This window comes from Microcaecilia unicolor, chromosome 6, assembly GCF_901765095.1.
Source record: "Microcaecilia unicolor chromosome 6, aMicUni1.1, whole genome shotgun sequence".
Taxonomy (NCBI): domain Eukaryota; kingdom Metazoa; phylum Chordata; class Amphibia; order Gymnophiona; family Siphonopidae; genus Microcaecilia; species Microcaecilia unicolor.
Genome location: NC_044036.1, coordinates 269,887,750 through 269,902,790, shown reverse-complemented (window position 1 = coordinate 269,902,790; position 15,041 = coordinate 269,887,750). Strand labels below are relative to the sequence as shown.

The window sequence follows — 15,041 nt, the reverse complement described above, 5'->3', positions numbered from 1 at the left end:
ACCTCTAAGTGCCCCCCCCCGCCGCATCGCCACAACAACCCGTGCAACGGGGCATCAGAAAGCCCCTACCCCCCTTCCCTCCTCGCCGCATCACCCAACCCCTCCCCCGCCGCTTCACCAAGCCCCTCCCCCCCCACATCGACCGCCTCGCCACCCCCGACCGCTAATACAAACTCTGTCCGGCAGCTGCTGCTGCTTCTATTCAGCAGCAGCAGCCCGTACATAAAGAAAACAAACAAACAAAAAAACAACCTCCTAAAACGCACCTCCGTGGAGAACCATCTCACATTGGCTGACATCTCTGCAGCCGCTCCTCCTCTCCCCTCAATGTCAGTGCCTCTGCCGGAAGACCCCGGAGAAACGCCAAGACGTCAGAGGGGAGAGGAGGAGCGCATGCTGAGACTTCAGCCAATGTGAGATGCTTCTCAACAGAGGTGCGTTTTAGGAGGATTTTTTTTTTTTGGTTTTCTTTATGTACAGGCTGCTGAATAGCAGAAGCAGCAGCCGCCGGACACAGTTTGTATTAGCGGTTGCGGGTGGCGAGGGGGTTGATGAGGGGGGGAGGGGCTTGGTGATGTGCCACGGTGGGGGGGTCGGGTGATGCGCGAAGGGGGGGGACAAGGGGCTTTCTTTAGGTGCTGCGCCCACTGGGGGAGGGAAGGGGGGGTCTCGCTGGACATGGGTGGCGGGAGGGGAGGGTCGCTGCACATGGGTGGCTGCAGGGGGGGCAGGGAACAGGGAGATAGGGATGGGGCTCCACACACCACATGGGTGCCTGCAAGGGGGACAGGGGATACAGGACGGACACTGCAGGGCGGGCAGGGGGACAGAAGGGTTGGTGGTCATCAGGGGGGACAGGTGGGTCGATGGACATGGCTGGCCACAGGGGAGGAACAGGGAAAAAGGAGAGGAGTGTCCTCAGACATGGGTGGCTGCACAGGAGAGGAGGGTCGCTGGACATGGCTGGCTGCAGGGGGACAGGGGAGAGAGGAGGGACGCTGCACATGCGTGCCTGGAGGGGGACAGGAGGGATGCTGAGGGGGGGGCCTGAGACCACATGGGTGGCTGCAGGGGGAGCAGGGGAGACAGGAAGGACGCAGCAGGGGGAGAGGAGGGTTGATGGGCATGGGTGGCTGCAGGGGGATGCTGGACATGGGTGGCTGCAGAGGGAACACAGGGAGAGGAGGGTCGCTGCACATGCCTGGCTGCAAGGGGCAGGGGAGAGGGAGGGGGTGAGGGGGTTCCTCACACCACATACGCAGTCACTCATTCTCTGTCTGCCACATACACTCACTCACTGTCTTTGTCCCTCTCTTTCACACAGTGTCACACAGAAACACAAACACTGTCTCTCACACACTCTCTCTCTCGCACAAACACATACACTCTGTCTCTCTCTCTCTCACATTCTCTCTCTCGCACAAACACATACACTCTGTCTCTCTCTCTCACACACACGCTCCATCTCTCACACACGCTCTTTCTGAAACATACACTCCAAGGAAAACCTTGCTAGCGCCCATTTCATTTCTAACAGAAACGGGCCTTTTTTACTAGTCCTATATAATAAAACGCACCTCCAACATTCTGAAGCTGACTGCTTGGCTGAGGCATTCCTGCTCTCTGTATCCATCTCCTGAATTGACATCACGTACTTCCGGGTTCGTCACAAACAGAGGTGACCACCCACACGAGGTTTCTCGGCTTCAGAATGTTGGAGGTGCATTCTATTAAATAGGATTTGTGTAAATGTCAGAAACTGGCATACACTATCTTCTTCAGACACCTCCATCTGTTGGTTCAGTTAAATAAATAATAACCTGCAAAGAATCCTGTTTTATCCAGGACCTATATGGCTTCCAGCACTGAATAATCATGGAGTACATTTCCAGGAGACACTATGGTGCCTTGCAAAAGTCCTCATATCCTTGTAGATTTTTCATATTATCCTGTCTAAAATGCATTAAAGTATTTTTGCATTTGTTCACTGATCTACACAACGTTCTTTGTGTTCAAAATGGGGGAAAAACCCAATGTTAAAAATATTCAAAAAAGCAAATTAGAATAAGAAATCAAAAAATTGTAGCCAAGTATTTAACTTTTTGTCTTAGTATAGTAGTGCCAGTTCCAAAAATTAAATAGTAGAGCCCAATGGTGTTCAGTCTCAGTAGTTGTGCTGATTAGACAAAATTATATATATATGAGGACAATTCGGTTCAAGAAACTGCAAGAGCAAGGAAGAAGGTTGGGCATTAGAGCTTTGCTGGCGGTAAAAGCTGCAGCGCATTGGTGGTTTGAAACTTAAAGGAGAGAGTGGAACTATAGACCTGGTTTATGAAGGATATAAGAAAAGAGCTGGGATGGTTGATCTCTACTCATCTGGAAAATTTGAAAACTGCCAACAAGCTGTGTGATGTACAGTATAAAATCGTATTGAGCCAAGATTGTGGTTGCAACTGTGTTTTACTCTTGCAAAACTGTTTTGAAAAGAATTATATTAATAATATAACAAGTTCAAGTTGGAAAGTGTATATAAGATTTGGAGCACTGATTTTGAATAGTCCAGATTTGCAATCAAACAGACGGAATAAATGACATTAAGTCAAGATGGTGGTTGCAACTGAATGTTAATCTGGCTGAATTGTTCAGAGATTTGAGGGAACTATATTTACAATACAAGAATAAGTTTAGAATTGGATTGTGCATACAGTGAAAGAATACATAATGGTTATTAGTCCCTGTGTGAATATGGTTGGTGTGAATGGTATGAATGAAGTCTATGGGATAGTGAGGAAGGATTGATTTTTAAAATAGTGTATTTAAAAATGTATATGTAATAAAAGGTGGTTAAAATAAAACATTTTTGTATTAATAAAAATGCTCTGTATGTTGATAAGAAGTAGACAGTAGTTGTGCTGCAATGAATATGCATGAGATAGATTGGCATATAGTGGAGGCAGTGCATGCAAATTTATCTCGTGTATTCATCGTGGATATCTTGAAAACCAGACTGGCTGGGTGTGTCCCGAGGACTGGGTTGAGAATCCCTGATTAAAAGATTTACAGAGGATTTTGGCTGAGACTGGGGGAAATGTTGACTGTTAATTTTGAGATTACTCCATAAACATGGCAAAGCTGATAGATACTTATCCTAAACAACTCATTGCTGTTCTTGCAACAGAAAGGGCTTCTACCAAATATTGAGTGAGCGGGTGTGAAGATTTATCCGTTCTTTAAAAATTCTAACTTTTTGAATATTTATATAATTGTTCTTTTGTGTTGGAAGTGTAGATTTTAATGTGTAAATCAATGAAACAAACTCCTACTTTAATGCATTTTGAATTGTATTTTTTAGACATTAGTATGTGAAATGTACAAACGTGTGAAGACTTTTCACAAGGCATTGTATATATAGTTAATTATTTTTTTTTTACCCAGTATTTCCTTTTTTCTTCATTTTCTTCCAGTTCATTAGAACCAGGGCAGGTATTGTGAACCTTTCTCCTGCATCTCCTTTTAGGGATTTCCCTCTATTTTTAGTAAACACTCCCACCCTATATCTTGTCTGGTCATTGCAGCAACAGCCCTGAGGCCAGGACTCGTGTGCTAGGGCTCCTTTTGGAATCCAGTATTATGGGCTGTAGACCCAGCCACCAACTATTGCCCATACCAGTGTTACCTTCCTTAACAGCTCCACCTCCCCTCAAGGAGGCCGCATCATATTGGAGTTTGAACATAATGCTGAAATAGTTCCTTCGTTGACCAATGAGTTGATACTGATGTTGATCAGCTACTGTTGCAGTGGTCAGTATTACAAACATTGATTCTCATTAAGGGTTGTTTCCTTTTTACATTGTAGATGTCCTGGTTTGGATCTAAGCCTGCTCCGAAAGGTATTATACGCCCATCAGTTTCCAGCCCAAGGATGCCATGGTCTTAAAAGAAAATGGCCATTTTGTTTTCTGTGAAAAGAACACTAAACACATGCACCTTTGTGTGTGTTTTATTCACTGTCATTGCAGTATTTTGTACAAGTTTTTGGTAAGACTGTTTACAAATGTACAAAAGAAAAACACCTGAGAATCCTTCAAACAGAAATGTTTTTCCCTAAGTGTAGTTATATAAAAAAACAAGTGCATTGTGATCAGTAGAGGTTCTCTTTATATATTTTGGTACTCTGTATATATAAATTGTTAACCATATAGTAATGTATTCTTACTTAAACACACAGGATTATTTTGCCGTAGGAAACACCAGCCCCCTGTTATTTAAAAGGTTGTATTTTTATTCTTTTAAACCTTATACTTTTTCACTAAATACTGTATCCATTTGTCTGTACCAACAAGATTCTAAAATCATACTTCATGTTTGCTTAGCTTGTAAATTTTCTGAGCAGCAGCATTTATGGTTTGTGTGAATCATTCATCTTAAGTTTTTTTTTTCTTTTTTCTTTTTTTTAATACTAGTTACAATACTGTGCACAGAATTGGTCTTTTTTAAATAAATGACAACATGAGGGCTGGCCCTGTCACTCCAGGCTTGAGGGATTTAGGTTTAGATTCTGCTTGGGCCCCTGGACACACCATGAATGTGATTTGCTCAGACCCAGGACAGACAGCCCTTGCCCCGTAACATATAACATTGAGGGTTCACTTGTATTTATATCTGCTCCTGATCAAGTACACCCTCAGTGTTATATGTTACGGGGCAAGGGCTGTCTGTCCTGGGTCTGAGCAAATCACATTCATGGCATGTCCAGGGGCTCAAGCAGAATCTAAATCTCTCAAGCCTGGAGTGACAGGGCCAGCCCTCATGTTGTCATTTATTTAAAAGTACATATAATTATGTTCTAACTTTCTAAACTATATGTGTGAATTGTCTTTACTCCAGAACATGCCTACACTCAGGTCACATAAAAGTACACACCTTATCACTGTGTGTACTTCTACACATGTAAATCCCCTGAACTTTATATATGAAAACTCCTTTAAAATAAATTATCCCCCCACACACCCCCCCTCCCAGCATATATGTAGAGCTATATTGATATGTTATACCCTATCAAGACATGTTTTCAATTTAGTTATCTTCTAATCAGCCCTGCAGAAGGCGCTGCCTTAGACCTTCTATAGGTTCATAAAATAGGTTGAGAGATGCAGACAGATATGTTCATTTCTTTTCCTTTGACTAGTCCGTTAGCAGAACAGCTTTTTTTTGTTTGTTTGTTTGAAGAGGGAGTTTAAATTAGGGGAAGAAGGCTGAAATGCTCTTTATCGCCTTAAGGAATACCTGTTATTTTTTTTTTTTAAAGAATGTAGTTTGTCTGCAGGGAGAGTCCTTCATTTTTAGTTCCCCAAAACTAGTATTTTAATTTTGATAAATTACTTTTTTCTCTTCATATATTTGACTGTAAGGGGAATTCTGCATAAAAAAACTTTATTTGTAAATATTTTTTTTACAGAATTCCCCTATTGTAAGGACTGGCATCTCCCCCAGGTGTGAAATATCTCCCCTCCCCAACCACAGTTCTTCATGCGCTTTCATGCAGACTTCCACCCCATTCCTATGGCGTGCGCGCACACCTTATCCACCTATTTCCAGTCCTCTACATTCCATTCACTTTTTTTTTCATCTCCCTCACTGCATCCACCTTTTTTCCAGCCCCCCCCCACACTCCATCCACCTTTTTTCCTGCACCCACAATCCATCCATCCCTTTTCCAGCCCCACCCTAGTACACACACCCCATCCATATTTTTTCCAGCCCTCCTGCCCCATACCCTCCACCTTTTTTTTCTAGCCCGCTTTCCTATACCCACACTCCACATTTTTTTTCAGAGCCTCCCCCACCCCCACCCTGCACACTTACTGGTCAGCGCTGTAGGAGGAGCTGCAGAGCCACAAGTCAGGCTGCTTTCTGCTCTTCTGCTGTCCTGGGCCTGACTGTTTCTTTGAGCTGTGCAGACCTCTGTACAGCCGTGCGGCTTAAAGGAACCGCAGCAGCAGAGGAGGAAGCAGACTGACCTGCGGCTGTGCAGCTCCTCCTCCGGACCAGTGAGTGTGGAGGGAGAGAGGGATTCACGGAGTCACTTTCCAGCTGCCAGTATCTGTGCCTGCAAAGGCAGAATTCTGTGCAAATTATATGTTGCAGAGTAGCACAGAATTCCCCCACAATTAATGTTTGTACACGGAATGTACAGGATTTGTGACAGATTGGATTCCTCCTTCAGCACTGAGCTGCTCACTGAAAACCTCGGTTCTTCCAAGCATGATCTGCAAGCCCTGTTTCCTTTTCCACAGCACTTCTCCCCACTGTCCTTTACCAGCACAGGAAGACAGGTGTTGGCTTCTAAAGCAATGTATGTCCAGAAAATGGAGGTTTTTAACATTTTCCCTTCTGATTGTTGGTAATTCATAACTAAAATGAAGAGCCTGGTGATCAGTGGTTTTAGCAATTCAATATCAAATGATACCACCGGGCATAATTTCCTACTTATTTAATAATTGGCAGGTTAAAACATTTTTTTTCTGGATTAACACACATGTGGCTGGCTTCTAAGAGCTTTTGTTGCTTCCAAAGACAATGTTCTAAATTTAGTTAAAAATAATTGTTTAGTTGACTTGAAATGCACCACCCACAATGCTGGCTTATTTCTGTCAAAATGACTTACATGGCAACTATGTCACTTTGTTAAATTAGTTTACAGATGACTGCTTGCTTTTTGAAGCTACAGGCTACTGTTAATTCTTTAACGTATTTGAATTATTTTATAAAGGTTAGTTCAGCCTCCTGGGCTGGATGGACCATTGGTCTAACCCAGTATTGCTATTCTTAAGATCTAGGCTGTGCAACACTTTTTCTTCTCCTGCACAGTTTATGCAAAATAATCGGTATTTTGCTTTACATTAAAGCAGTCATCAAACTGTGTGTGATGACTTCTGTGTTGCTTGCAGTTTCCCCGAGTACTGCATGGTTTTGTGCAGTAGACATTTGCTGCTGCTTCTTCAGGCTTTGGTATGTCTCTTCCTGCTGTTTAACAAACTGTAAGGAAAATGGTGTGTGCTTAAAAAGAATAGCAGCTAGTATTTGCCTTGTAACAGTCATATGATATAAACCTCAGGTGAAAGAATGCATCTGTTTGTTTGTTTTCTTACTGCTTGCGTTAGCATTAAGTAGCACATAAAATCCATGTTCCATATTAATATTAACATGCTGTGTGTATATAGAAATAGAAACAGTTTTATGTTTGATTTAGTATTTTTAGCTCTGAGTACCAGTAGTTTTTAGCTGATGTCTTGCTCAGGAAAACCTAACCTACTTTACCAGCTGCTGTTATAGACTGTACACGTCTAAACGTCTGTAGCATTTTTTTTCTTCTTGCTTTCCTACACCAGTAGTTCCTGTTCTAGATAAAATCAATTTTACGTTGAGGTCACAGAAATTACCATTTTGTCTGTTTTTCAGAAACGAGAAAGTTAAAAAGCCAGAGCTCAGATGAATGGAACAGGCAGGCTCAGAGCCTATACCAGGCAGTTATATTACAGCTTGTGCATACTCTTGGCTCTTCCTCCTCATCCACCCTTCACACTGGAGCTTTTGAAAGGTAATTGGGAAGACAGAAGGAGCCAAGGCCAGCCTAAGGGTGTCTTAACATCCAAGGTGAGCCTTCAGCTATGTGCTCCTCATCCCACATTCAGCGTATCCGCTTCCCCTAACCCTCCATAATCCAGCATCTCCTCCTCCATCCCGCCCTTCCCTGGACAGTTGACCATCTCTGTTTCCTCCTCCTCCTTTCCAAGAGGTTCAGCATTTCCCCTTTCCCCCCACTAGCCCAACAAGATATCCAGCATCTCTCTGCTTTCCTAACCCACCTTCTCAGGTGGTCAGCATCTCCCCCCCACCCCATTCTGAGGTGTTCAGCACCTACCCTTTTTTACAGCATTCCCCCCCCCCCCCCGGATGACACTGAGGCTGCCATCAGCCAAGCTTCATGGTAGTTGACATGGGTCCTTCAGCATTCGCACATGATCAAGTTCCTGCACAGGCCATAGTGGGGCATGTTTTGACAATTTGACGGCTGCCTAATTGCCGCCACCCCCCCCAAATCGTGCTGCCCTAGATGGACCCTTAGTGGTTGGGCTGTACTGGCCTTGTCATGGAGGTAATATAGCAGTGAGAGTGAAAAATAAATAAACCAAAGCTAAAGTATTGATCTTCCTCCACAAGGTACTGCTGCTCTAACTTGTTTTTCCAGTGATAAAAGTAAAAATATACTCCTTTACCCCTCTTGTTTCAAAACTATTAGGATTAAGCACATGGTGTATGGGTTACTTTTCTGTGTAGAAAAGTTTTGGTTTTATTTACTTATGTTGGAATAAAACATTTTATTTATTTCAAATCCAAGACACACTTTTTACTGCTGGATAGTAAGGGGTGGCGGTGGAGAAGCCCATTTTGTGTAACTTTTAATAAAATTTCTTTAGCATGAAGCATATTTTCTACAGATACAAACACTTTGTTCTATTAGTACTAATGCATGTACAGTAGCCATGTATAAAAAGATTTGGAACTGTTCTTCGTATTGTGTATATATTTGCTTTAAATATAATTTTGTCACCAATCTACTCTTTAGCTACTTTGTTTTATGTTGCTTTAATTAAGAAAACTGTAAATACTTTAATGCATTTTTGTATGAACTCTGCTATGCTTGATCAATGAATTCTGTTACTTTTTGTAAATATGAACCAGTTACAATTTTGGCTTCTGATGCATTTTCAATTAAAACACTCATGTTGAATGCTAGTATATTATCACTGCTTAAAAAATGCAAGAAGATGAGCATCAAACTTTTCTTTCCTAATTTAATCTAATCTGGAGCTTTTATAACTGCACAATTCGCAGCAGGAGGTTCGAGGTGGTTTAGAGAGTGAGGTTAGTATATGGTTATAGGTGCAAAGGAGGAAGGGCCAAGATAAGAGGGAATCGGAAGATGAAGGGTCAAAGTGATTAATGCTTATCGAATAATAGTGTCTTGAGGTTCTTGTGCAATCGTTAGTAGTTCAGTTCTAGGCAGATAGCATCTGGTAGAGAGTTCCATTCAGCCATGGTGCGAAAGGGAAACGTAAAGTTGATCTGACGGATGTATTTTATGTTCTTAACGACCGGTAGCTTCAGGAGTAGGTTGTCTCGGAGATTGGTAGATTTATAGTAACACTGGGAGAGCAGTTGATTCCTGTACAGTAATTGGCATTTCTTATTTGAAAAATGTGGCGCACCATTTTGCATCAGGCAACTAGGTATTTTATAAAAGGCTCACTGAAAGCAGAGCCTTTTGTGAAGTACACTTGTTTTCATACAGATGCTTGTATTTGTAGATCCATCTATTTTACAAAAAAAGAAAAAAAGTATCCCCGAGTGAAGCTGTTCTTTTAACAGGGGCTTATGTACTACTTTATACATAAGAGCCAGATCTCACAAAATTACACATAGGAGAGGAGCAAAGAACTGAGCCTTTAATTTTTTGGCTTGTTTTGTGGTAGATTGTAAGGCTAGAAGGCTAAATGCAAATGCTCCCTCACTCCTTAAATCCCCAGGTCTAATCAAGCAAATTAGCTCACACTTATGCATGAATTGGAGAAGGCATAAGTAGTGACAGAAAATTTTTAAGTCATCTTATATACTTCCCATATATTTTAGAAGTCCATCCTCACTGTGCCCCTTGATGTCTACATCCCACAGCTATACAGGTAAGTAGGGCTTTTCTAATATCACTACTAGAGGGTAGCCAAAAAAAAAAACATTTTTTTTTTTGTTGTTTCAGCTGAAACTGAATCTTCAGCTGAACTTTGCCACTTGGTTTTGGCTAAAACCATAAGAATATAAGAATAGCCATATTGGGTCAGACCAGTGGTCCATCCCAAGGAGGTTTGATTGAGAACAGGAGACGGCATGACGTCAAAAAGTTGAAGCCACTTAGGTTAGTCTATATTTATCCATCCCTGTTCAGCCATCGTTCTATGTACATTCAAAACCAAGCGTACAAACCTATGAGCTGCTGCATCCACGTTGTCGTTCTTTATTGTTGGTAGCATTTTTATATAGTCTTACTTTTATTTTCAAACATGCCAGCTTGCGCAGCATACAGATATACACAGAGGAAGTATAATAATGGAATAACTTTTTAAAGGTAGAGTAGTAATTTGTTATAAATTGTAATCACTGTGTCATTTGGAGGGGCTGGTTTTAGGGATACCCTATCATGTGTTATATTTGTGCAGAGATTTTATTTCTCCTGGTAAAGAGCCACTGAAACAGACATCATGTTATGAGAATCAGTGCTCAACATTCAGATTTTCTACCTATGTATTTACTTATTTATAACAATTATATCCCACATTAAACATGAATTAGGTTGAAACCTAGGAGCATTTAAAATTTGTTTTTCCCGTGCCTAGATCAAAAGAGAAAGATGGTTTGTGAGAACTTGCGCCTTTTGTTTTGTGGAATGCAGTGTTAATATTATAAATATTCACTTAATATTGTTTATTACTACTATTTAAAAGAAAGATATTAAATCATGAGGGCAAAGCTATCTTCATGCAGAAATTCAGATTCAGTCTAACTGTGCCCAACATTTTCCAGTTCTGTGATGTACTGTATATTTATTTCTTCTTTAAGTCAGTTTTCAACAGCATTCTCTCAGTTATTACCAAAAATGTGAACACAATTATGTTAAAAGTTTTGGATGTTACTGAATTCTGTTATTCTGTGTCACTGTATTTCCAGTTTTGGCACAGTATAAATCGTCACAAGGAGAAAACCAACGGACTGCATTAGGGGCCTATTAGTTATGTTTAAACAAATGAGAGATCTGCATGACTTATGAAAACCACTTGTCCATGAAATATGTCAAAAACAGAATAATCCATTTGTACAAAAGAGATGAGGTGAAGATGTGATTCCATGTGCCCCAATAAAAGGAGAGTTTAACTTTATTCAAATCTTTATAATGCTAGGCTTCCTAAGGCAGATTACAACAACAGTTAAGAGGAACCTATCAGTAAACAGGATATCCACACTGAAATCTGGCCATGTATTACTGTATTGTATAGAACAGTGTAGAAGCTACAGCCATTATTAGTGCTGTTTCCAGCAGCTACAATAATTTAAGCCCTTTTAGTGATATTCAGTTTTGATTTCACAATTATATATATGCAGATGGGATGCTTTCAGATAAAAAGCTTTCAAATAAGTTTTAAAAAAATTCTTTGTCCTCCACCTTTTAAAGTACTGCTTATCCAGTTGGAACAGCTTTTGCCTTTTTACAGATGGACCATGCATAGGCAGTCCCATTATTTCTAATGATCTTTTACTGTTGCTTTCTGTTTGCTATTGTTTTGGGTGTACTTGTGATTCTGCCTGCTTGCTGGTTTCAACCCATATAATGGGCAAGATAGCCTCATACCATCTCATGTTCTCCATCTAATCTCGTTGGTCCATCTAGCCCAGTATCCCATGTCCAACAGTTGGACCAACAGTTTATTTATTTGACATTTATACCCTACAGTAGCCTGAAATAGACAAGTTCAATGTGGCTTACAAACAAAGTAAATAAAACATAATGTACAGAATATAACACAAATTACAATAAGTTCAAGAAGCAAATTAATACACGTACAGTAAGTAACCAGGGATTTAGACTATCGCAAGGACAAACAAATAAGGGTGGATAGGTGAGAGCATAATTAGGCAGGACTAGATGGGAAACGAGATTAAGAAAAGGGTGTGGGTAAAATTCAAATAGAGTTCTTTGTATTCAGAAAGGCCAGACTGAAGAAATGTGTTTTTAGAAGACTTCTAAAAGTTAGGTAATCGTCTGTAAACTTGATTGACTTAGGAAGAGAATTCCAAATTTTGGTGCCTTGATAGGAGAAATTAGCAGCGTGAATTATTTTATATATCACATTCTTACAGATAAGGTAATGTAATACAAGATATTCTCTAGCTGATGAAACAGCATTATGAGGGGGGTAGGGTAATTCAATAAGATTATTCATATATGATATAGGGCTTGACCAAACAGAATTTGGTGAATGAAAATGCATAATTTGAAAGATATTCTATCTCTTATTGGTAACAAGTGTAGCTCATATAAAAGAGGAGTGGCTTTGGTGAAGTGAGGAGATCTACATATAAGATGAGCAGCACGTGATGCTGAAGGAGCAGTAGCCACGCTTTTGCACTGCTCCGCGATCCCTGCCCGATTCCCGCCCGAAATCGCCGGCAAATAGCCCTGAAAACCGACTGACCTGTTAGACTACGGCTAGCTGGGAGTGCATGGACCAATATTTAGTGTCCATGTCGCCGGGAACAACCAGAAAGAGTGCAAAAACGGAGAAAGAGAAGGCGGCAAGCACGAGTGGCGAATCCAAGATGGCGCCCGGAACGCCGAGGAGCGAAGCGGAGTTTTCGGCCCGTCAGCTATCACAGATAGTAGCGGCAGTGGAAACGGCGCTGGAACCCAGGTTTACATCATTAAATGAGCGCCTGGGGAAGGTGGATGGGCTGATGGCAACGCTGGTGAGTCGCGCAACGGAGGTGGAAACGAGGGTGTCTGCGATGGAGGACGCATGGCAGCAGTGTGGCCCGGAGGTGGAAAGCCTTAAGGTTAAACTACAACAGCATGTGGACAAATTGGATGAGCTGGAAAATCGGGCTAGACGGAGTAATCTCCGGCTAGTGGGACTGCCAGAAACCATTCCGGAGAAAAGTTTGAGCACAGTCCTGGAAGAATGGCTCGTGAAAGAATTTGCCCTATCAGACAGTCGGGGGCCGCTATGTCTGGAGAGAGCACACAGAATTGGGAGACAGCAGCAGAATAATCAGCGTCCCAGAGTTGTCATTATAAAAGTACTGAATTATATCCATAAAGAAGAGATTCTCCGGGGCTACCGTCTGAAAAGGGAATCTTTGACATATGCTGGAGTACAAATAAGAATCTTTCAGGATTATTCAACTAGCTTACAAGAGAGGAGACGGAAGTTTCATCCAGTGTGTACCCGTCTAGTTGAAAGAAATCAACGTTTCATGTTAATGTACCCAGCTACTCTAAAGATCCAACATGAGGGGAAATGGATCCCGTTTGTATCAGACCAAGCAGCCATGCAGTTTCTTAACAGAGACTTAAACCCAACTGGGGCATCCACCTGACAGTGAACATTGGTCTGATGGGTCAGTCGGTCATGTAAGCTAACATGTACTTGCAGAATGCAGGGGCAAATATGCAATGTTCTGAAAGTTTTTGTTCAAGAAATTTCTGTCGATGAAAATGTGCAGTTGGAGGGTGGGGGTGGGGTGGGGATTGCAGCATGTTGTGACTCAGGTGTTATGGGAGTTTTACAGTTGTGGGTTGATGAAGGGGAAGAGAAAGTAGGGGGGGAGGGAGGGTGGGTAGACCAAGGGGGGGTTTTGAGGGGAATAAGGATAATGGCAATGTCGCACAGTAATTTGAACTTTAGCGAAGGGGCAACTACACGCTATGTGGAATGGTTAGGAGGGGAAGGTTCCGGGGTGAGGGCTGGGCACCCGGGGACCTTGCAAACACTACTGCATTTAAGGAGAGCAGGGAGGGAGTTCTGGGATCCAGGTTAGATGCACTCGGTTAGATTAATATCATGGAATGTGGCTGGGATTGGTTCGCCCATAAAAAGAACAAAAATTTTAAATGCCTTGCAACGTCACACAGCTTCCATAGCATGTATACAGGAGACAAAACTGTCTGAGGAGGAAAGTCAAAAGCTCAAGCAAAGGTGGGTGGGAGAATGTTTTTTCGCTCCAGCAAACGGCCGTAGAGGAGGCGTGGCAATCCTGATTCATAAGTCCCTGCAATGTAAGGCCAGAGTGGTAACCCGGGATACACAGGGGAGGTATATCCTTATACATTTGAACATACTGGGACAAGAAATATTCTTGCTTAATATTTATGGCCCAAATGTATATGACCCAACATTTTTTCAGCACATCATTCACCTGGGGCTTCAGCACACAACTGCCCCCTGGCTATTAGTGGGCGATTTCAACCAGGTGATGGATGGGAACTTAGACAGATCAGCGCCGTCAGCGGGGCTAGCATTGAGCAGAGGCAAGGGCATACAACATCTGTGTAGGGCGTTGAACCTAATTGATCCCTGGCGCCTGCTTAACCCTACGGCATGTGATTACACCCACATGTCCCGGGCACATGGCACGTGGTCGAGATTAGACTACATTTTAGCGGAGGGTGCTTTGTTTCCACAGATTGTGAAAGCAGAGATAGGACCTATGGAGGTTTCGGACCATGCCATGATCTGGGTGGAGATGGAGTTGGGAGCGGGCAGACTTAGAGGTCAACAGTGGAAATTTCCATCACATATAGTGGGGGATGCACATTTTCAAGACCATCTTAGGCAAAAATGGCAGTTGTTTGCAGACACCAATTCACAACACGAGGATGATGGCCTGCTCTATTGGGAAACCTCAAAAGCAGTTATGAGGGGGGAGGTCATTTCATATATGTGTGCCAGGGCAAGGAGGTTAGCCCGGGGTATTGTCCAACTGGAACATAAATTTCAGGTAGCAAAACGGAGACACTTAACGGCCCCCTCATCAAGAAGTAGGGAAGAGATGGTGTCAGCTCTTGCGGCATTAAATTCTCTCATACACGAACGCACTAAAAAACAAATGTTCCACAGATCATTTACTTTTCATAGATTTGGTAACAAATCAGGGAAACTACTGGCAAGAGTAGTAAAGAGGTGGGGGGGGTAATAGGTTCATCCCATCTTTGATAAAGCCAGATGGCACACGTGAGACCCGACCTGGAGGGATAGTACAGATTTTACATGATTTTTATGCATCCCTTTATAGCGATCCAGGCGAGCGGAGTGGACCTGACTTGGCAGACTATTTAGAAGATTCAGGTATTCCCCGTTTAACGGCGGAAGTGAGGGAGCGGTTGAACTCTCCTTTGTGTGCTAGGGAAATCCAGAAAGTGGTTAAAGCGT

The 15,041-nt window shown here is 42.3% G+C and overlaps 1 protein-coding gene across 3 annotated transcripts in view; it reads left to right on the top strand.

The window, feature by feature from the left end:
- Positions 1-7,531, top strand: part of GOLGA1 (golgin A1) — a 125,057-nt gene extending 117,526 nt beyond the window's left edge. For all 3 annotated transcript variants that reach the window (XM_030207391.1, XM_030207388.1, XM_030207390.1), the window contains one exon: positions 3,860-7,531. In XM_030207391.1, the coding sequence (XP_030063251.1) occupies positions 3,860-3,940 (81 nt within the window). In that variant the 3' untranslated portion in view covers positions 3,941-7,531. The remainder of the gene's footprint in view (positions 1-3,859) is intronic.
- The last annotated feature ends 7,510 nt before the right edge of the window (positions 7,532-15,041 follow it).